General features: G+C 40.7%; 1 protein-coding gene across 1 annotated transcript in view; it reads right to left on the minus strand.

Moving 5' to 3' along the window:
* Positions 1-6,112: 6,112 nt before the first annotated feature.
* The window catches only part of veph1 (ventricular zone expressed PH domain-containing 1), a 60,173-nt gene continuing 43,546 nt past the window's right edge, over positions 6,113-22,739 (minus strand). The window contains exons 11-14 of the mRNA XM_085795318.1: positions 20,766-20,883; positions 10,184-10,320; positions 6,536-6,589; positions 6,113-6,420 (exon numbers count right to left, since the gene is read on the minus strand). Of these exons, the coding sequence (XP_085651444.1) occupies positions 6,238-6,420; positions 6,536-6,589; positions 10,184-10,320; positions 20,766-20,883 (492 nt within the window). The 3' untranslated portion in view covers positions 6,113-6,237. The remainder of the gene's footprint in view (positions 6,421-6,535; positions 6,590-10,183; positions 10,321-20,765; positions 20,884-22,739) is intronic.

The following is a 22,739-nucleotide window of genomic DNA, read 5'->3' on the forward strand; positions in this document are numbered from 1 at the left end:
TGGCTGATGTCCTGACACATCTGTAAATCTTCCCTGAAGTCAGGGAGGTCAGATCACACCACAGAGACAAACAATAGTTGGCCCCAAGTCACTCAGTGTGCTCCATCCATGTGAAACCCCACCTGACAAAAACCCCAGTGCAGCGATAATTCAACTCTGAACATCAGCCCCATCTTATCAGCGGCGCTGACAGGTTGAAATGATTTGTTGAGCTTTTGAGATATCCACTACTGAAGACTACTGCTCCCTCCCCCCATAAAACACTCTCTTATGGGGCGACTTTATCGGATCATAGCGTAGTGAGGATGCACATCAGTCACTACACTTAAAGAGTTATCCTGGCGCCACTCAAATCTCCCCCTGTTGTAAAAAAAAAATATGTGCCGGGAATGTAAAGGATACAACAAATCTATTCGTTTTATTACATTGTTAAGTGACACTGATATGGACTTAATAGTTTTTACACTCCTTTGATCAGCGTGAAGCCACAGAGTTACAGACCAAAAGGCTTTAATGGCTGCCTGTAGGCATTCACCTGTACTATTCATTCACACACTCCCTTGTTAATTAGATCCCATTTTAAGTTCTGGAAATTGTTAAAATGCTTAATCGATATTACTGTAACTGACTTGTATAGCTGAGGGATGTGTTTTGCAATAGGCAGCTGTTTTCACCTAAAGCTTAATACCAGACTGGAAAAATGAGCAATTAGCTGGTGCCAGATGTGGTCTAAAGGGAGGAAGTTCACCTGATTGAACAGAAACATGTTCCACATTGTCTGTATGTAAATAACTAGCTGTTATTGTAATAAGTGGAAATTGTCACCAACTTGCTTCTGCTGCCCCCTTGTGGTAAAAAAAAAAGTCATTGCCTTTTTTAAGGACGATCTTGTGGAAAAATGTTATTTACTGTAATACAGGGATTCAAGTTTCTTGCTTTACATGTGTGAACAGGAAAACGCAGCCCTGAATATGTAAAAAACAACAGACAAGTTTCATCAGATATGAACGCACTGTCCTGGCAAATTAGTAGAGTGGTTCGGGCGTCTGCTCAGGATGCCTCATACCCAGCATGTTCAACCGGGAGGAGACCCCCAGGGCAGACCCAGAACTCACTGGAAGGATTATATCACCTCCGGCCTGGGAACACCCTGGGATCCCCCGGAAGGAGCCACCGCAACCTGACCCTGGATCAGTGGAAGGATAGATGGATGGATGTCCAATTAAACATCTGCAAACATCAGAGAAAGAAGGTCAGTCCCACTGGTTGTTTGATTGAATCATTGGCAGTGTGCTGAACTGATAGTGGAGGGGGATCATCGTATATTCCTGTCAGGTACAATCCCACCTATTGATGAAGTGTTGTGATGGGAGGAGTTGAATTCCCTGGGAGGGATGAAGAAGCAGAGATGCACAGATGCATGACTTAAATCTACTTCACCCTGAATCTCTTTATTGTGATACAATGAGGTTTTAGTTCCCAGAAGAGCTATGATTGCTCTTTTGTACATCAGATATTTATGGTTTGTTTACAGTATGAACCTAAACACATAAAAATGTGTCGTTACTTTAGGTTTAGGTATGCAAAGAAAATGCCAGTTGAAGTAGAAATTGTGTTTCTTTCTGTTTTTTATGGACCATAATTGTGTAAAACAACACCACAAAGACAGAATAAACTATCAAATTGCCAAAACGTACATACCGTAATTCTTCATGCTGAGTCATCACCCAGCTTGTGGTTGGTCAGCCTTTTTTTATTCCTGCGTGACATCTCTCTGCTTCAAATGGGAACATAAGAGCTTTTTTGGGAATGACACACTATCAGCTTTGCCAGCCTCAGTATCAGAACAACTGGACGATCCAACCTGAAGCGTTTGGGAGTCAGAGTTTGATGAAATAGCACAAAGACACACGCATGGAGGAAGGAATGTTTGTTGTGAAAGTTCACCCTGTGGGTACATATTTGGGAATATTTCTAGTAATTCTTTCTTTGTCACTGCATGTGCGTGTTTGTTTATGGGTCTGTTTGGTGTTAGTGCAGCAACTTTTAAATGATATTGCACTTCTAACTAACACTGGGGAAGATGAGTCAGAGATACTAGCTCTCTGCTGCCAGTGTTGATCAGTGTGTGCACCCTCCGCTGAGAGCACTGAAGAAGCAGATAGGAGCTTTTGGCCAGAAGATCACAATCACTGTGTGCAAACCCAATAAGTAAATTCAACTGGACAAATTAGCCAAAGCTGGACTTGCACGGAAACAAACCCTACTTTGTTCCAATCAATTTATCTTTTTCTTCTTGTGAAGATCCAGGAAGCCATTATTCAATTTATCTATAATTTCTGTGTTTGTTTGTTTTTTTTACTCCCAAGTGACCAAAACCAAACCCAGGTGGTGAAAGACACAGAAAAAGACACTGTAGAGATCCACTGATTTCACTGGTAAAGATTTATTGTACAATTCTGTCAGGAAAAATACAAGGTGGCAGTGTCAAGACATGCAAAAGGTGCAACAGGCAAATACACAACCCAGAAGAACACCAGTTTAATTGTCAATCAAATACAGCATTCATTTGTTTGCAGTGTTACAGTAATTCATAGTAATACAAAAACAAGGGAAGAAGAAGGTCATTCAGTGTTTCACTAAATCTTCCCAGACACATGATTTAAGTGTTACAGTAGCATTTTGTAAAAAATAAATATTGACCTTATATCAAAAAATCAAACATATAATCAAATGTAATTTAGCAATGGTCTACAGTACAAAATAAACAAATAACCCTACTTTTACTATTACTATCTTTATTAAGACATTAATGCTCAGAGAAAAAATGTTTTTTATACATTCAGCAACTTTACATAATAATCACAGTCAATCATGTTCACATCCTGATATCTGCTCTCTAAACTGCAAATATAATCTCATTGAGCTTCAAAGCAGTGACAGCAACAGATCACTATCCTAGATAGATAGATAGATAGATAGATAGATAGATAGATAGATAGATAGATAGATAGATAGATAGATAGATAGATAGATAGATAGATAGACAGACAGACAGACAGACAGACAGACAGACAGACAGACAGACAGACAGACAGACAGACAGACAGACAGACAGACAGACAGACAGACAGACAGACAGACAGACAGACAGACAGACAGACATACTACAGCATAGTATATCTTCCAGTCTATTTACACAGCTGCCTACAAATGTGTTTCATTAAGAGGAAAGTACCCTAAAACAATAGCTTGTTTGGCTCCAGTTATTGGCCCCAGAGGTTTGGAAACTAGGCCAACATGGCAGCCTGACAGCAGACATTCATGTGATCACACATTCAGTTTAAACAAGAAATCAACAATGTCCAGCCCGCAGTAAAGTCAGTACAGGAGAGTGTATGGGAGTGGGTGGATCTAAATGTAACATTTGCTTGTCAGCGGTCAAATAATAGGTGGATTTTGGCTTTAAGTTGTATTCATGCCACCATCCCAGAACCAAAACCACAAATGTCAACTGTAAGTCGGGGCATCATCAAAGTCTGCAAGTAAGGTTCATCCTCTGGGGACAACTTTGCTTGCAGCCATACTGCTGCTGCTGCAAGCAAGGCTAAAACTGCTGTTACATCTATAATTGTAGTCATTGTGGGAAATCCCTTGATTTTGGGATTCGTAGCCAGCTGTGTATGTAGGTCATTGTTCTTTAAAAAAAAAGAAAGAAAAGAAAAGCAGGAAGGAGGGAATCATGTGACGGAGAGGCGTGATGTAAATAATATAATGTGTAAGCAGATGCAGGTCAGCTCTGCTGAGGAGGGGTACAGCTAAAAGTACAAACAGTGGAAACCTGACACAGCGGGTAGGCCGGTGTTTTGACTAACAGCTAACAGAGTTTTAGCTGTGGGACAAGCTGAGACCAAAGACAACATGCATGTCTGTCACATGATTATGACCACCTTAGGTTTTATTTCGTTTTTTTTCCTTCTATATTCTGAACGCCTTTTATATATTTAACCAAAACCGCATTTGATACCATAACGCGGAGCTGCGTGTTCACCTGTGGGCAGCAGACACACACCTCACATGTGGATCCAGATAAAAGATCAAAATCAGACTTTGTGCAAAATAATCGATTTGTCACCGGCCGACCGTGAACGTTTGTCTGCTCAGAGCTTAACTGGGTCAAGACATGTTTGTTATCAGCGTTGTGGTTAAGTGAGTAATATTTTGGAGTTACAGTGCTCCACACAATTATTGCCATTGGCTTATTCTCTTAAGGTAGAGAGCTGTGTAGATCAGCAATCAGGATCAGGGAAAAAATGGGGTTATAATCAGATACTCATTTCCACATCATCTACAGACCACAAAAACACAAGCTTTTAAACTCTAACCTTTTGGTAAAGGCTTGTTATAAAATGAGAGATCACCTTCAGCTCCTTGGCCGTCTAAACTAAACCTTTCACTGAATCGTCTTAAATCAACATGACTGGACTGGCACGGTTTCTAATACCGCAAGGAAACCACTAATTTACTTCAGTGTTTTCTCAGAAATCTGTGGTCTAAACTCCACTATTAGGCAACAATTGAGCTGACAGGGCTCCTCGTAAAAAACATGGAGTGAATTGTTGCAGACGTCTCTTGTTCCGTGAGGCCAGAAATAGCCCGGTCCATACTGCACCGTGATTGCGAAAGAACAGAAATCTGACCACCGCAAAGACTCTTAAGGGGGTTGTCCCAGGAGTCGTTTTAGTACATGAGTACAAAGAGAAAATCTGTTCAAAATATTTTCTTTGAACATGTGTTGGATTAAGCATTTCTGATTCCAGAGTAATTCATCTGGATCTGCTGCCTACTGCTGTACAGGGAGGCAGGGGAGGAGGGGGGGGGGGTTGCTAGTGATGAAAAATATGAAAAATACAGTATTAAGTAAAAAGTAAGGAAAATACATTGTACAAAATTATTATTAAAAACACTGAATTGAATATCTACAACTAGCCTATATTACACATTTAAAATTATCTGTATCAAAGGAGAAGTCAAGCATTTTAGGAAATATCCCCATTTACTTTCGTGCCTAGAGGTTAGTGCAGTAGCCTCAATATGAAGCTATGGACAGAAACTGGTTGGCATAGCTTAGCATAAAGACTGGAGATGGGAGGACTAAACAAATGAAATACAAGTTGTTGCCTAGTGAGCTGTAGAAATGATGGCAGGTGGATTTGCTGTCTTTGGACTGAGCTAGGCTAGCTGTTTCCCCTCACTTCCAGTCTTTATGCTAAGCTAAGCCAATGGCTGCCCTCTCAAACTTCATTATTTACAGTAGCAGAGGCTACACTCTTTAAAGTGGCATCAATCGTCTTATCTAACACTGAACAAGAAAATTAATAAGTGTATTTCCTAAAACGTTAAAATATTCATTTGATACTATATTCACTTCATATTTCTCTCTCTCTCTCTCTCTCTCTCTCTCTCTCTCTCTCTCTCTCTCTCTCTCTCTCGCACACACACAGACACAAACACACAAAAAGTTCCAGTATCGAAGTATCAGTCGCCCTCCCCATCTGTTGTCCATCAGGCTCCTCTTCATCCTTCCTGCTCTAAAGAGCGACTGTTCAGTCTCATTATTGCTACACATCTTTATGAGGTCTGTTAAGTCTTTATTGCTAAATACTACTCTGGAATATACACGTCAGTCACCAGGCATCATTCAACTGATAAATACCAAGTGTCTGTCTGGAGATGCTGGTCTTGTTTGGTTGTTGAAGGACACAGCTGTGTCCAGGTTCAAGCCGTATAGGAGCTGAAACGTCCGTACTGACAGATCCCGTCAGGTGAGGACTGCAGTCTTCAACAGTTGTGTCACATTGGGTAATGATGCTCCTCAGATGTATCATGGTGTGTAACAGTAGAGAAGTCAGTATCCTTCAAGAATAAGTCTTTTATTGCTGGTTGAATAAGTAAATAAAAAAGAAATACTGCATAATGAGTCATTTTGATTGTTCTTGAAAAGTGCTCCGTCATCACTGGCCATGTGAAGTGCTACTGAAGTGCTGCTGGCAGTGTATGTGTTGTGTGGTGTTGTGTGTGTGTTTCCCTCCTCAGGGTTACCACAGTTTGTCAAAACCTGTGGTATTTTCTTCTCCACAGCTCTATTGGTGGTTTATGAAGCTTTTATGAGTGTCCCTCAGCGTTCATTTGGTTGCATATGCACAGGTTTGGTGTGTGTGTGTGTTTGTTTTTGTCTCACAGGTAGGTGGTGGCCTCTCTGTTCTCTCTCTCTCTGGCCTGAGCCACGGCCACGTTGATGCACTGCAGCCACTCCTCCGCATGTTTCTCATCCTGAGCTTTCAGCACGTACGTCTTGTTGTCGGTGAAGATCTCAAAGGCCCTCGGCAGACCCCGATCCCGACGCTTCTTGGCTACAACCTGTAGGAAGAAAGAAGAAAGAAGACATGTCAAAAAGAAGGAGAGAAGGAAACTGAGGGATGACGTTCCTGCAAATATATTTTTTGAAATTCGTTTTCTGATTTTAATATCTCACCTTGACACTTTGTACCTTGCTGAGTTCGATCGGGATGTCGTCCAGCTCATCCTTCTGTGGGGAGGACAGACAATAAAAGCAGTAAAGAATCCTGGCAAACAGGAGAATAAATGAAAACGTTATTTTCCAACATCCATTATATGAAACACTACAGATCTGTGGGTGATTTAGAGCTCAGGCAGAGCCATCTTCCATCTTCAGCCATGTTAAACAGTTCTTTATGCATTTTAAAGGGATACTTCACCCAAAATCAATAATTCATCAATTTTCTACTCACCGTCATGCCAAGGAAGTGTTTGGAGAACTTTCGGAGTCATCAAAACTCTTCTGGAGTTCCAGGGGGGGTCCGACTGGCAACGGATTTTCATATAATGGCGGCGTTTTGTGCTCACTATTGAATCGTCCAAAACACACACTATGAAACATCCAAATACCTTATACTACAATATCCAAACAGCTACTACTACAACAAGGCTAAAAACAGAGATCAAATGTATTATTTTCGAACAACTTTTTCATCTTGTGACTTCAGGACACTTGGGTCAGTACGGACGAGCAGTATGGGGATATTTGGATGTTTCATAGTGTGTGTTTTGGACGATTCAAAAGTCAACTCTATCCACCGCCATTATATGAAAATCCGTTGCCAGCCGGACCCCCCCTGGAACTCCAAAAGTGTTTTGATAACTCTGAAAGTTCTCCGAACCCTTCCTTGGCATGAGGGTGAGTAGGAAATTGGTGAATTGTCGAATTTGGGTGAAGTATCCCTTTAAGGAGTGTTCTGTTGTTTCCATCATACACCACCTCAGATCAAACTATTTACAGGATGAGCAATTAAGACTTTATTATTGTGCTGTTTCCTTGTGGCAGGAAACAAAATCCTTCATCTCCGCTGAACAACACATCTGCGTTTTACCCCCACAAGGTAAAATATGTCACGTGTGTGGAGGCGTGGTCCTGTGTGTGTGTGTATCTTGCACTACAGCCGTGTCTTCTCGCCCCGTAGGTGCTTAGTTATGTGGCTAGCTGCAGGACTCAAGGCAACTGACCACATCCTCTCTGTGGTGTGTGTGTGTGTGTTGAAAAGCATTGAAGTGGAGATGACGTGTTCTCAGTTTTACCTCCCGGCTGGCTCTGCTGAGGGTCTGACTGCTGTTTCACACTGATGACTCCTGCCAGTGGATTAATGCATCCAGTCAAACGAACATTTGATTGATTTCAACCCTGAAGTGAAGCATTTTATCTCATCTACAAACTCCTACGCGGATGTCTGGCGCTGTTAGGGCATCAGACAGCTTTGTAGGTTAACAGACAACGCCACCAAAAGAGGATCTAGACGGATTAATGTATTTGTTGAGACAAGCAGAATTATTGTATTTACATTATTATGCTATTATATCATTATTCCTTCTTGTACTCTCCCTAAAAAAGTTTGATGGGAGGTTTTCTTCTTATTGGCATTGACGTTCATAGCAGTGAAACAGCAGTTGGCTGCTGAACAGAACTATTTCATGTTCAGTCACAATCACATGGTAGGTTTTATGACGTGCGTGTTTATTTTTTGTGTCTCTTCAGCTGAGATTTTCTCACAAACAGATGAGCCTGTAAACACGAGCTGCTAGATTTCAAACCTCCTCAGAGCAGGTCAAAGCACCCAGCAAGCACTTAATGAGTGGGTCAATGCAAAAAACTCATTATAATTTATTATCTAATGTGAGCAGGTTGAACTGTTGAACTAAACTAACAGCCCCCAGAAGGTTAAGCTACTGTTTATTCTGCCATAAGAAAAGTAGAGTAAAAAGTAAACAGAATAAAGTGCGTACATGCTCGTCCTCCAGCTACCAATCACATACACAGCTACTATACCCTATATGCATAAAGATCCCAAGCACACAAACCATCCATTCTCATATTACTCTTATTTTCTCTGTCTCAGCCTCTTCAGTATTCTTAGTATCTGTAGGTCTTGAAAGGTTTTAAAAACATTTGCGGGTCCCAGCATAGATTGTGAGACTGTGGGCTGCCGGGCAGAGACAAGTAAAAGCCCCCCACCTCCTCCTACATTAGACTCTGTGAAACTTAACATATCTTGTGATTGTTTCAAGACTTTGTGGTCGTTTCATGTGGTCAGTTTGAATCACATCTGAATGCTTTTGCCTGCCTCCTGCCTCTTTAGCTTTTTGTTTTTACCATTTTCTCCTTCACTGGCATAACACTGAAAACACTACTGAATGTCATTCTCTGTGATATTGTAAAAGGTCTCTAGTGTACATATTTACATTAAGGAACACTGCCGAAACCCTGTGCACAAGGACTTCTCAAAGTTCAGGTCTGGATGCAGTTTGGCATCACTCTTTGTCTGGACCCAATTAAGGAGAACGTGCAGTGTTCAGAGGAGAGGACACTGTGGCTTAGAGAACAACAGATAAAATATGCATCCGTCTTCTAAACATATTTCATCCACTGGGTAAATGCTCCTGGAAATAAACGGCCTTGAGACACAAATCTAAACTTTGCGAGGATTCTGGGAAAGTTTCAAACCTCCGTCAAGCTGCTCCATCATTCAATACAGAGTTAACAACACAGTTTCTTTTTCTTTTTGGTTCTTAATCTAAGCCCCCAGCTGGGAAAAGATCTTTCACAACCTACCAACCACCACCTCCTCTTGAACGTGCTGGCGAAGACAAGCTGAGCTCTGAAAACAAAGACACAAAATCTTTCCAATTTGTGGCTGCTCGTGCAAAAAAAAGAGAGAGAGAGGAATCCATTACCATTTGGATGGGAACACAAAGACTATTGTGCACAGTTGGAAAAAAGAAAAAGAAAAAGACAAGACAGAGCTCGACCCTACTATTCCACGTGCCTCTCTCTAGTTTCTAGTTTCTCTCTGATTGCACAGTATAAACATGACCCAGAGAAAGAGAACAGCCCATCTCCTGCTGGCTGTGAAAATTATTTCAATTATAATTAATTGTTTCACTCTTGGAGATAATTGCTGTTAACCAGGATAACGGCACGGACACACGCATACAGGTGTAGTAAAAAATGTTTTTCTTTCATCAGCTGGTCAAAATCAGACTTAACCTCAGCCCATATTCAATCGGCATGTTTTCACTCTATGTTTTTGTCAATTAAACAAAGTTTTCCTTTGCACTATAACTCTGTGTCCGGGGATAACTCTTCCAGTAAAGTCAGCAGCTAACAACAGATGGAGGGAAAATTGTGTCGTATCAACCCAGAGGGGAATCTCCACACCTATTCGGCCTTTCTTTCATTCACAGTGTGTGTACGAGGCAGTACCTCCTTCCCTGTGTGTGCTACTTGTGCGTAATGATGTCTGCTTTGAGTTATAGAGGGTGAGAGTGAGTCATGTTGTTGCAGCATCATGCTCAGGCCTTGGGAGTTCCCCAAGAGTCCTCGCCGAAGCCAAGGTCTGTTACGGTCAGATTCACCGGATGCTCCTGAGGGACAGTTGAACTTATCACGAGATGGGATTTCCACTGTTTCATGCTGAATTTCATCATGTTTCAAATGATGTGGAACAAGGAAATATTAATGAGGATTTTATAAGTGAGAGGCCAAGGTACAGTGGGTATAATGTGTGTGTGTCCAGGCCGTGTGTGTGTGTGAGTGTGTCGGGCTTCGTACTGATTTGCCTCTCCGGAAGAGCAGTTGGTTTCCAGCCAAGGTGAAGTAGCGGGTTTTCCAGCGCTTGATGAACTTCCAGCGGACCTGCTTCTCCTTCAGCTTCCCCTCGATCAGTGGCTGCCCCTCCTGGTTAACGACTGCAGGACGAACACAAAACAGAGAGAGAAGGATAAAAAGAAGAAAGAGGGAAAGAAAATATGTATATGATTCATGTTTTTTACAGATCTGCAACAGATTATTGATCATTTATCAATAGATCAGAAAGGTCCATTATTAAGATGCGTTCATGACCTGGATCTAACATCTGAGAGTCAATGAACAGCACTGTATCCATGAATGATAGTTAAAGATGGTCAAAAAGCCAAAAAAAAGATGGTTTGTGAAATAAATAATGTGCATTCCTGGCAATAAACAATACATACTTTTCTCCATGATAATTTATCCTTCAAATTTAAAGCCTCTGCAGGATGAGTTTGTCTCCACAGTCCAGGCCCACGAGACTATTCATCCTACACGTCAAGAATTTATTATTAAATCTGTTTGGCACATGTTTTTATTTAGATTTTTTCTTTAATTTAAAGTAATACGGTTACATTTTCTGCCAAGACTGTACACAACCATAAAAGGCCTTTTTTTTCATACACAGAATATGAGCAAGCTGCATCTAATTGTCCAATTTGTTAACATAAACACTTCACAATTCACTGCAGAAGGTCTCATTTTGAATCCATAAAACACGTCTCCAGCAGATGAAGACAATACAATATTTAATTTTAGAGTTTAATGTGTATTTGTCGTGTGTAACAAGAAAGCTGTCACTCTGCGTTACAAATAGTAACACTGTACATCATATTGACAATCCATGGCTAGATTTAATGTAAAAAAGAAAAGAAAAAAGAAGCACAGATGTGTTGCATTTCAATCTGCACAAAGATTGTAAACATTTGTAAATGTGGTGATGCACAGTGCTGCAGACCTCAGGTGAGTTTGCTCCCAAAATAAAAAACAACATTGAGCATTTCTGCACTTAAAGCACAGCAACCAACCAGCCGATATTAGGGTTACATCACTGCCACAAATTTATTTTGTATCTGTTCTGTTTTCCTTGGTTTATTCCTGTTTATATTCCTTTAGTTTTCAGTTGTGATGCCTCATCCGGAAACACTCTGCAATGCATTTGCATGAAATTGCTAAGATATAAACAAACTCTTGAACCTATTCACTTCCACTTCCAAACCAACAACAGCATTTTGTCTGTGTGTATGTTTGTGCGCGCGTGTGTGTGTGTGTGTGTGTGTGTGTGTGTGATCACGCAGACAAGAATCCCACAGTCTGGACTGGTCTGATTAGAAACACTGGCCCACATCAACCTGAACAAGTACCACTTTGAATGTGTGTGTATCATAACGCGTCAGGAGTGTCAGCCTAAGTTTCTCAGTCTAATTGAAATCATTCCAGCTAAAGATTTCCAGTCAGCTGTTTACCTGGAATGTGATTTCACCCACACATTTCATGGGAAGAACTGTGTGAGCTGTACAACATCGGTGAATACGTCATGCATTTGTCAGCGGCTTCTTTCATCTAATCTGTTTGGGACATGACGTCTGAGAACACATGTGTGATTTTATCAGAAAGAACAAACAACAAGCAGCGAATACAAGGCATGCAGTAAGTCTTAATTATGAAAATAACTACTAATACTCTCCAGGTAGTGAAGACGTTTGAACCAGCAGTGTTTCTTACAGTATCAGTGTGACATTTAGTTCTAATAGATGCAAACTCTTGGTTGAATATACTTTAGGTAGATGCTGACCACCAAACAGAGGCAGTCTTTGTGTCCACAACGATGACTAAAACAGATTATTGCAGAGATTATTGCAATCTGATAGGAGTGTGTGTGAAAGCGTGTGTGGGTGCATGCTGTAATAGATGATTCACAGACATACTGACTGATGCCAAACACAACAAAGCATGTAAGGTCATTACAACCCTAACTCAAGTGAAGAGACATCATTTCTGGGTCTGGGTTATTTCCGGGAATTTTTACATTGTCATTTTATGGTATATTTTGACTTTTCATGCACTAAATGATGAAATGATTATTCAAAAATAGTATTTTAATCAATAGATTATCCAGAACTTCAGCCAGTGCAACATGCATGGCTATAACAGAGACAATGACCACTACATGAATATTTCATTTAAACTAAAGGATCAGTTAGACCAAAGTTAAATACATTTTCTCACTTGTTTTGGTTCACTGTGATATGATGGATATGAATATATGGAGACTTTAAGATTTCTAGAAGTGAATTTAACTCTGTACATGATGCTCACACCATTATTTTCTTTCTTTTTTTATTTGAGTGACATTTAAAGTACTAGCACTTATTATGTTTACATGTATGGATGGTGACTCGACTATTATATAATAATAATAATAATAATAATAATGTGTTGTGTTAATTATGTTTCCTATATTTTACTGATGATTCACCAGGATGCCAAACATCTGACTGACTCATTTGCATTCCTACCAAATTATTAGTCTGTGTGTCCTACAGCTAAACCACATTCGTTCAGACTTCCTGTCAGCTTGAATGGAGAGACACACACGCTGGTCATTTACAACTGGACACACACACTGCTGTGCTTGTCTGCATCACCCAACAAATATTTCAGATTTTTTTTTTTGGGGGGTGCAGAAATAAACTTGTCTGCTGCATAAATCACTGCGACTTGTGTCGTCACCTCGCTTTGATGTAGACACCTGGAAAAGTGATCCCTGGATTTGTTGTCAGCCCGAGGCGATGCTACAGTTCACAACCTCTCGTCTGAGACACACTGACGTCAAACATTGAGACAAGGACGCAAAATACACACACTGAGTCACAAACAAATACTGATGATGCTTGTGCAAGTGAACAAAATGCAGAAACGTTTGCATCCACTTCCTCACGTTGCATTCAAGGCAATCGTCATTATGTCCTTGTATCATTATTTTTGGTTTTACATCTTGTAGTGCTTCACCCTCTTTTCCCACCAGCACTGTGAAGGTTTAGTGGGTGTGTGGGACATGAAAGACTATTATGTTTGGATGTCATTATCTTAACCACACTGTGTTAGTGACTTAGATGAAGATCAGATCACATCTTAAAACCAGCTGATGCAGAAAAACTAAAGTAATTCTAAAGGGCTCATTGACTTTTTCTGACAGGATTTCAAAACTGTGACCAGAGTTGAAACTCAGATCATCAGAAACTGCTGCTCCTCCTCCAAACAAGTCCGATTTCACCCACTGGTCCAAATATACAAAGACCATCATCATGCATCATCATGTTGGTCTTTGTCAATTTGTTTGGCTTTCATAATGAATGAGCGCATGTGTGTGTTGGTTGGTGGTTTGTAGTTTTTGGCTTGAGGACGATGGAGGACAAAATGAGGTGTGAGGAGATCATAGAAATGTATCCTGAAAGATAACTATGGGTGTGAACCGCAGTTGACAGTACACTTGTTCACCCTTGTTAAATATCAATTATAGGAAAAAATGTGGTTGTAAACAAGTTACCCGCCCCCTGTTCTGTGTTAAATGTCAAGTTTCCCCGTTGAGCGACAGAATTTCATAACTTGGAAAAAATGCAGAGTCATTACAGAGAGAAAAACTGCTTCTAATAACATGCCAGGCTTTGCAAAAACATGTTGCAAAATAGATTGAATAAACAATGTAGGGAAAACTGACAATAACATTTGGTTTGGTTTGACTATAAAAAAAAGAAAAAAATCAACTTTTGTTTTCACACACTTATACAAAATCACCCACTATGTACTGGAGCTGGTTCAAGATGACTGGGATCTAGGTTAAATTCATTGCTAATAAAGATAGTGGCCATTATCCAATCACTGTTTGAGGCTAATATCTTGCTAATGCTGCATTCACCCAGTGTCATGCATACGTTAGCACTAGTGTTCATTTTATAATGACTGCGAGCTAGAAAACATGTGAACACAAAAAATAAATTAAAACATTGAAATAAGATTAATGAGTGAATGCCTGGATTCTTTTTTTCCCTTTATTCTCTTTATTAAAAATCACTGCAAACTTGTGTCCCTTGGCTTCACAAAATGATATAAACAATCATGAAGATAAATCATAAGATGGGCCACAATACTGAGCTAAAGTGAAACCAGAACTCTCACTTTTAACTTGTTCAAAACCCCACTGACAATGTGAGTGTGCTAATAACTACAAACACAACCTATATCCAATATGTTCATTTCATATGTTGTTGTAATAATTCAATATGAGTTATTAGCAGCCCTGGCTCTGTCCTCCTGTTATTAGAGACATTAGCTAACTGCAACAAGCATATGACAGATAGTGTTCCAGGCTGCTACAAAACAGACATATTGAACAAAGACCATTTTCAACAAGCTTTCTGCAGTTTTAAGCACGTATGCCATGGAAAAGACAGATTATAACAATAAAAAGTTGGATAAAAGACTGCAGAAGGGAGCAGTGGTGAAAGAATTCATAAAAAACAATTACAAGAGTAGAATAAAGCTATAAAACCTCAGAGAGGAAAGAAACCTGAATCCAGTTGTGCCAAGGTTAATGTGAACATATGGTATTGTGTACATTAGGTAAAGTAACTACTGCATTGTGTACTGTTATAAAGATTTCACTGAGTGAAGGGATGTCAGATGTTTGACAGTATAGCTTTGTAGATAAATATACAGTCCATCTTTGTCAATAATGGAGAATGAGCTAATAGTTATAAAAATAACCATGATGACCCTAATGATTTTACCAGAATATCTGACAACAACACCCTTGAGAAACTCTCTCTTAAATATATTACACAAGTTTTTGTAATCCTCAAAACTCCCCTCGCTTCAACACAGCGTGATGACGGTCTCTTTGCAGCGAGGGTATCTCCAGAATTTGTGCCATAATTCCTAGAGGTGAGAAGTTCTGTCCAGCCTGTTGTCAGAGATTGATTGTGAAATGATGGACAGTCTTGCTTTGGGTCTTCAATCTTTATGTTGCAAACAGGAGATCTGTCTTCAAGACATGAGTGAATGTGTGCACAGGATGCACATGTAGGGGCAGGAGGTAAATTACGTTACATATGCGTATTTTGAAGCCTGTGTATGTTTGTGAGTGTCAAAAGTCCACACAAGGCAATTACAAGTTTCTTTCCCCTTGTATGCGGTATTTTTTCACAGAAACCAGTTACCTCTGTGGCGTGTTTTCGGAAAAACATCCAACAATGCCAGAAACACTGAAAGAGACAGTGAACAGTGTACCTTACTCTGGCATGTCCACACAAACACACACACACACACAGTATACATACAACTTGCTCATTACCGTACACTTCAAAGGCATTCCAGTAGTAAAACTCAACAGTAGATCATAAAGCATCATGCAGTTGCAGTGAAAACTGGCTCCACTTTGGCCTTCACAATGGAAAACACTTCAACTTTCTCTCTTTTTACCTCCAACATTAAAACATGAGACCAACTATTTGCATGTGTGTGTGTAAGAGAGAGAGAGAGAGAGAGAGAGAGAGAGAGAGAGAGAGAGCTCTGTAGTAATCACAGTGAGACATTTAGGCCAAGTCAGCAGCTTTTTATTATAATAGCAAAGCAGTATAAAGCATGATGAAGTAAAACACTGGCTAATGGCAGCTGCTAAGGGGAACATCATGTAAACATGGTAAATAAGTGCTGCTTTTACTGTACGATGACTATAAAAACAAAAAACTGGGTCACCTGGAATCTAAACTACACAGAAACTGAAGTCAAGTCTTTACATTTGTTCCAGTGAGATGAGATGAGTCATCAACTGTCACTTACTGTAAATAGACTGAATATCCTCAATATAGTTGGATCAGTAAGAAGGTTTTTAGCCTTCACCTACATGTGTTTTCAGGGTATTTTCACATCACCATAAACCATTATGTATGTGATGCATTTTAATTTTCCAGCAGTAAGTATCCAATATTCAAAGCATGGATGAGTGCAATGGCTCGCTCCCAGGTGTAAACGTCTTTTTCTTTGTCTATACTGAGAACAAACTTTCCTCTAAATCCCCTCAGGCTGCACAGACACGGTCCAAGTGTGGGTCCATGTACTGCAGAAATGGATTCCATGTTATCCCACTTATTGGGGCACGTATTAAATGTATTGCTTAAACTCGTTTGAGTTATGGGTTATTAAGTGAATCCATATGGCTGTGAGAGGAGCCTCATGATCTCTTTAGATCTCCCAAAGATTCCCGGCAGATTCTTGGCCAATGAAGGATAAAACTGAACCCAAAATTTAGCAAAAAAGCAAGTTCACAAAGCCACAAATCCTATATAGATATAATCCTAAATTCATGTCTCTGCATTCAAACATTATGAAGGCCCTTTCCCTCAAAGTTATGTGGCCGACTGACAGCTGACTAATGATCAGCTATAGATAGCGCTGGTTCAGGCCACTGAGTTCATGCCAGCAGTCTGAGGTGTGACTGACATAAAAATGTCAGGCCTCAGGTAAAGGTCACAGAGAGGTCACTTATTTAACACACTCAGCTGTCCGAAAATCACAATGGATGGATATACAGCTGCAATATCCACAGACGTGGTTGTTTTGAACTGGTGTTGTTACATTGCAGATGTTTGACCATGTGTCTTACCTGGTTTCTCAATAAATGTGTGTGCGGTGAATTTGTCATCTTTACCAATCCTAATGTTACGAATATTGCTTTAACAACAGGATGATAACAAATGCAGGTCTGACATCAGTGCACTGACCACAAGCTGTTAGAGAGGTTACATGGGAGTTGCTGCAACACTTTCACACACACAAAAAAAGGACCAATATCTTCCCACTTAACATTTGGTGGGATGAGGCAGACTGTTCTGGTTTTGGTATGCCTCTGAGATTTCTATTTTCACAAGAGCCTATTGTTTGTGCGAGGATTAGTTCCAAGTAAAACTGGTCACAGTGAGTTTCTGGGAAATTGATTTTTAGATAGAGATGCCGCTGCTTAATTTTCACAGTGTAATTTATCAATGCCATGCACACCGCAAAACCAAATTCCATTCGCTCTCACTGAAGAAGTAATCCCAGGGAGAGAGATACCTCAAAACCTGAACCTGTATTTTAAGTGGCTGCTATGAGGGTTACAGGGGAAAATATTCTTTGTAATTTGGGTGAACTAAGCCTTTAACAGGCAGGCAGAGCTGAAAGGCTATCCAAGGCCACAAGGACACAAATGCTATAGTAAACACGTGTATCCACTTCCAATCACACAATCCCAGAGGGAAAGAACTACTATTCCTCCTCTAAATCCTCCTGTTATGAAGAGAGAGCGGCCTGATTTTGAATGGTAATCATCCGTCCTCTGCAGTCATTCAGCTCCCTCACTGATTACACCGGTTCGTTCGGAGCAGCAGCGCTGGAGGAATGGCTTTCATTTGGCTTTTTGTACCGTTTGGATCGGGGCAGCCTGACATGTGCATGGCACACGTTGTGTTTTCTTTCTGTGTTTGTGTATTTGAGGTAATGGGCGATGATGAGACAATGACATGGAAGACAGAGAAAATGAAGAGCTGTGTGAACGCAGTTTTTAACGACAGCTTCCATCTAAATGAGCCGTATGAATATTAATTCCAGTTGAATGCATGGAGATCATTGTGTCAGTGGAGATGCTCGGTAAATCATCTTACATCCTGAGCGCTGATTACTGCGGAGTCAGATCCAAGTGAATCAGACTGCGCTGTCTTAGTCCAAGTGCTCACTGGGCTCACAACTGTAGCTAGGTATTTACCAACACAGAAACAACACAGACCAACCCAGTTTTAGAATAATATAATTAAGCATACTACATGTATCATAATGGTTTTCAAGCAGAGTTAATGTTACACTGATGATTGATTTTTTTTGGGTCAAAGACCAACCTTAAACCAGATGAATGAAAAATAAGTGCTGAGAATAAGACAAGAGCCCTGATCACAGTTCAGCATTTTCTATATTGATGTTGACTGGTGGACTGTGCTGAGTGCTGTAATGCGACATGCTGCAGAGTTACAATACTTTCCTCTGCTTTTACAATCAGTGATAGTTGATAAAGCAGCTGCTCATTGTTTTGTTTGTATGAGGACACATGTACGAGCATGTCATGCATGCTGTGCTAACAGGTGTAGCAATGCAAAAACAAAAGGTACTTAAAAGAAGACAGGTTGGTAGCAAACAAGGATGGAAGTAATCCATCCATCCAGGCTATACTGCTTCTATCTCTGCAGGGACATATGGCGGCTGGAGCCAATCCCAGTCTATCACACATACGAACAACTAACAACCTCACACACATTCACACCTTCGGGTAATTTAGAGCCACCAACCGCCTTAGTGTGCACGTCTTTTGACTGCCACACAGGAGAACAACATGGAGAACATGCAAACTCCACACAGAAAGAAACCCATCGTGCTGCCTGATGTAAATAATGCTGTTTCAAAATATTGCGAGGAAAATGCATTCAACATGTTTGTTAGTTAGACCACACAGCGCGTTTAAGTGAGATATTGTAAATATACCATTGTTTCCAGGAAAACTCCCCGAGGGATTTTTGAGATTAATCTGTATTCAGTATCATGGTCCACGGGTAAAAATTATTTATATCTTGTGTCACTTGAGAGTTACGTTAACTTCTTATCCCAACATCACACATTAATCACATTATGCAGGTTGTGACTTTTTCTTTGTTTTCCTGAGATCTCAGTGTGTAACCCCCTCAACTGCAGGCTGATGGTCATTAGTGAAAGCCTGTGTGTGATCTGGTAATCATCTCTAATCTGAATTTTTCTCCTTCCAGAGCACACCGAACTCGCACACATGCACTAAACTTTAACTGCATCCCATCCGCCTGTTTCCGTCCACCGGCAACAGCTTCCTGCCTCTGGCTGTGACTTTCTGAGAAGTACCTGCTGGCTTCTTATGAGCTGCCATCAAACAGCAGAGCGGAGCTGGAAACAGTGTGTTTCTGAGGTTCAAAACTACTTATTAGAGACACTTGACTTTCTTTCACTTTCGCCGAAGTCAGTCCCACTCGTTTTTACCTTTCCTCTCCCCTCCCCTCTCCTCCCATATTTCTTCACCGGAGCACAACATCTGCCACAAACTGCTCTCTTCTGGCTCCTCTTATATAACTAATAACTGCTTCCATGTGATGCTGACAGAGAGATGGCGGCAGATTTAAAGCCTGTTTCCCAAACTCTCTCTGTCACATTTGTTCTCCTGAGGCTAAACTGTCATTCATCGATTTATAGACACCGTTAATTTACAGTGTGATCACTCACACAGATGCACTTTGTGCTTTCTGTGATCCTCAGAGTGGAGTGAGAAGAGACGAGCAACAGGAGAGAGAAGATGCTCAACAGCATAAATCACACTGAAGAAAGAAAGTTTGAAAAGTGTGGAGCCACTGTGTATGTTATATGACACACACACACACACACGCGCACACGCGCACACACACACACACACACACACACACACACAGAGTAATCTAAATGTGATTCAAGGGTTTGGCCTCTCTTCCAAGTCTGACTTCATCAGGACAAAGTGCTCATCGGAGGAGGTCGCTGGTCCAACGTAAACTCATCAGAGCTGAGTCATGACTCGACTGATTACTGTGACCCTTCATAACAACACCCAAATCAGACTGGCAGCGATTAAATTAAAAGAGCTGCTTGTTGCCCCGTTTTTTCCTCCACCGTTCTGGGAAAAGATCATTTGCCTTGAAGTTATTTTGAGTGAAAACACCCCCGTGGAGCACTGCGATGGTTTTACCATCAGACCCCAGAGAGAGACACAACTGGGCCCAAGAGAGCCAAGAAAATCTTTTAAATCCTGTTTTGCTTGTTCATTGCTCTATTTAGAGAAGACAACGGAGGCTGGGAGCAATCCAGCAGAAACCACAGAGGAATGCAGTTTTAAGTTTTAAGGTGAAGTGTTTAATTTCATAGTAAATGTAAGTCAGCTGTTTTTTAAGGTGGAGGAAGCCAGTTCTCAACTTAGTAATAGCTCATCCCTCCATGCCTTCTGTCACTGCTTTCTAACTTAGTTTTCTCTCTGCGTCAGTGTTATTTTTTCATAACTATTTAGTCAGGAATTTATTGATTTGGTTTGGTTAAGCGTTAAGGACTCGTCAAAGTGCACAGAAAAAAAAAAAAATCTTGAGTTTCTACTTCAGGAGTCTTTGACTTTTACAGTGATGTTACCAGAGGTTTCATTGGACCTATGAAATCTGTCTATATGCCTGTGTTTTCTTAATGATGATTCTTATAAGGATGTGAAGTCGATACGGCCGGGAAGGTTGTGTCCTGGTTTTTAAAGCTGCCAAGAAAACTACAAAAACACAGACTTCTGTCAGGGAAGGGGGCGGAGGCGTCCCATTTTCAAAAACCTCTCTCTTCTTTGTTTGTGTGGAAGCAACTTTGTTATGCACGCACACGGCACAATGTTTTTCTCAACTAATTATGGGTATGTATAAATTGATCTGTGTGTGTGTGTGTGTTTGTGTGTGTGTACCTGTGGCCTTCTCAGGGTTGTTACACATGAAGCAGAGCCAGCCTCCCTCTTCCTCGCTGTATCCAAACAGGTCGAAGAAACGCACGTCTTCCAGCTGGATCTGCAGACTGTCCAGATCCTGAGGGAAAAGAGACAGAAACAGATGAAATCACTGTGCATCACAAATAATATTTAACTGCCCCAACTCCCTGACATCAAATTATGTGTATATACTGTATATACACACACACATGTATTTTCTTACATAATACAGCTGACAGCTGGGCTACATTAACATCAGTTAATCAATTTAAATGATGTGATTAAGAAAATACGTCAGAGATATTTTTGAGAGTCTTTTGGCCTCTTTTGGTTGTATTTCATTTACTGTCCGGTTCAATTCAGTTTTAAATAAGTGTTTTAACCAACAACAAGAACCAAGAGCTGTGATGTATCACTGACACAGCACAACTGAACTGAACTGAACTGCTGGCTGCTGCACCGAAGGCATAACTGCTGGCTGCTATTTATTTATATAGTACACTTTGTTGTTCCTGTGTATAGCACATGCTCTCATCACTCTGCGCTAGGAGACATTTCAAGTGTTTTAAAGAGGTGCAGTGGGATGTTTTCGACAGCTGTCGACAGACCAGGGATCAGAGAGTTTAATATATAGCTTTTATATAGACGACACTGATGCACCGGCACTGATACTGATCCTGTGGACCTGCTCAGGACATCCCTGCTCTTTATTTTACACAACAAACTGTGAGGATGAAGGGACAAAAACACAATATGAATTTACAGAGGACTCAGCTGTGCATTTGTGTGTTTGTGTGCCGGTACAGAAGGTAATGGAAACCTAGACCCCCATTAGAAATCCCTTAAGACCCCCTGCACATGGTAAGAGTTAGACTTCACTTTAAATACACACAAACACACTTCAGCGACACTTAAACCCTTAAGATAATACATATTTATCTTAAGCATGTTTGGAGAAAAGGAGACTGTTTAATGAGATGATGGATTACTGTCGTTAGTCTTCGTGACAAAGGAGCAGTCTTATCCCCGTGAGCGTCCACACTGTATTTATGTATCGTTCTGCATCTACATCTTCACCTGAAACCTGCTGCTGCTGATGCTGCAGGTCGGTGTCTTTCTATAGTGATCGCTGCAGTGTGGCCCGGCCGAGTCTCACAGTTTGAATATCCTGTAAACTAACCTGCGCTTCATTAATTCTCTGAACTCTGACCCTGCTGCTGGTCTTTCACATTTTCTGATGATCCATTTAAGAAGAAGAGACGTTTTTCAGACTCACACGAAAGGCCTGGAGGGAGCTGGATCCAAAAGCAGTGTAAGAAAAACAGGTAGCTGTAACGGCTGAGCTGCTGGTGTGTTTGACCTTTTGACCTGCCCCGCCCCCTTCAGTCCTTGATGTTAATGAGCAAGGATGTAAATGTGAAAGATGTTTGAACCACTGAAACCACCACATTTCACCACACACACACACACACAGCTCTGGACATAAACAAACACAGATTTGATGGAAAGAGTGGCAGAGTATTTAGATTCACCCATACATCAGAGCTTTCTTTGTGTTATTACAACCAAAATAGTGGAGGTGAAAGGGCTTTGCCTGCGGATACAGATAAACCAGGACCATGTGTGGATGAGAGACGTCCACATCTGTGGGTTTTCTTGAACATTAATATTCTGATTTGATTCAGGAGAGACATGTTGCAAGAGAGAAAAACTAAGCATGATTACTGGAAAATACAGATAGTGTGTGTGAGAGAGAAAAAAAACATATGATCGATTAGGGTAGGACACTAAAAGGAGGAGGTAGACGAATCAGAAAAAGGCTTATGCATGCATCAATATTAACAATCGAGTAATTTGACATGGATAAAAAATGAATCACTCAAAGGGGCCATTTTTACTTTGATACCTCTCTTACAGTTTTTTCTGGCAATACTTATGGACTTTTACTTCATA

Source organism: Trachurus japonicus, chromosome 13 (genome assembly GCF_045865225.1).
Source record: "Trachurus japonicus isolate A0001 chromosome 13, Traja_1.0".
NCBI classification, from domain to species: Eukaryota; Metazoa; Chordata; class Actinopteri; order Carangiformes; family Carangidae; genus Trachurus; species Trachurus japonicus.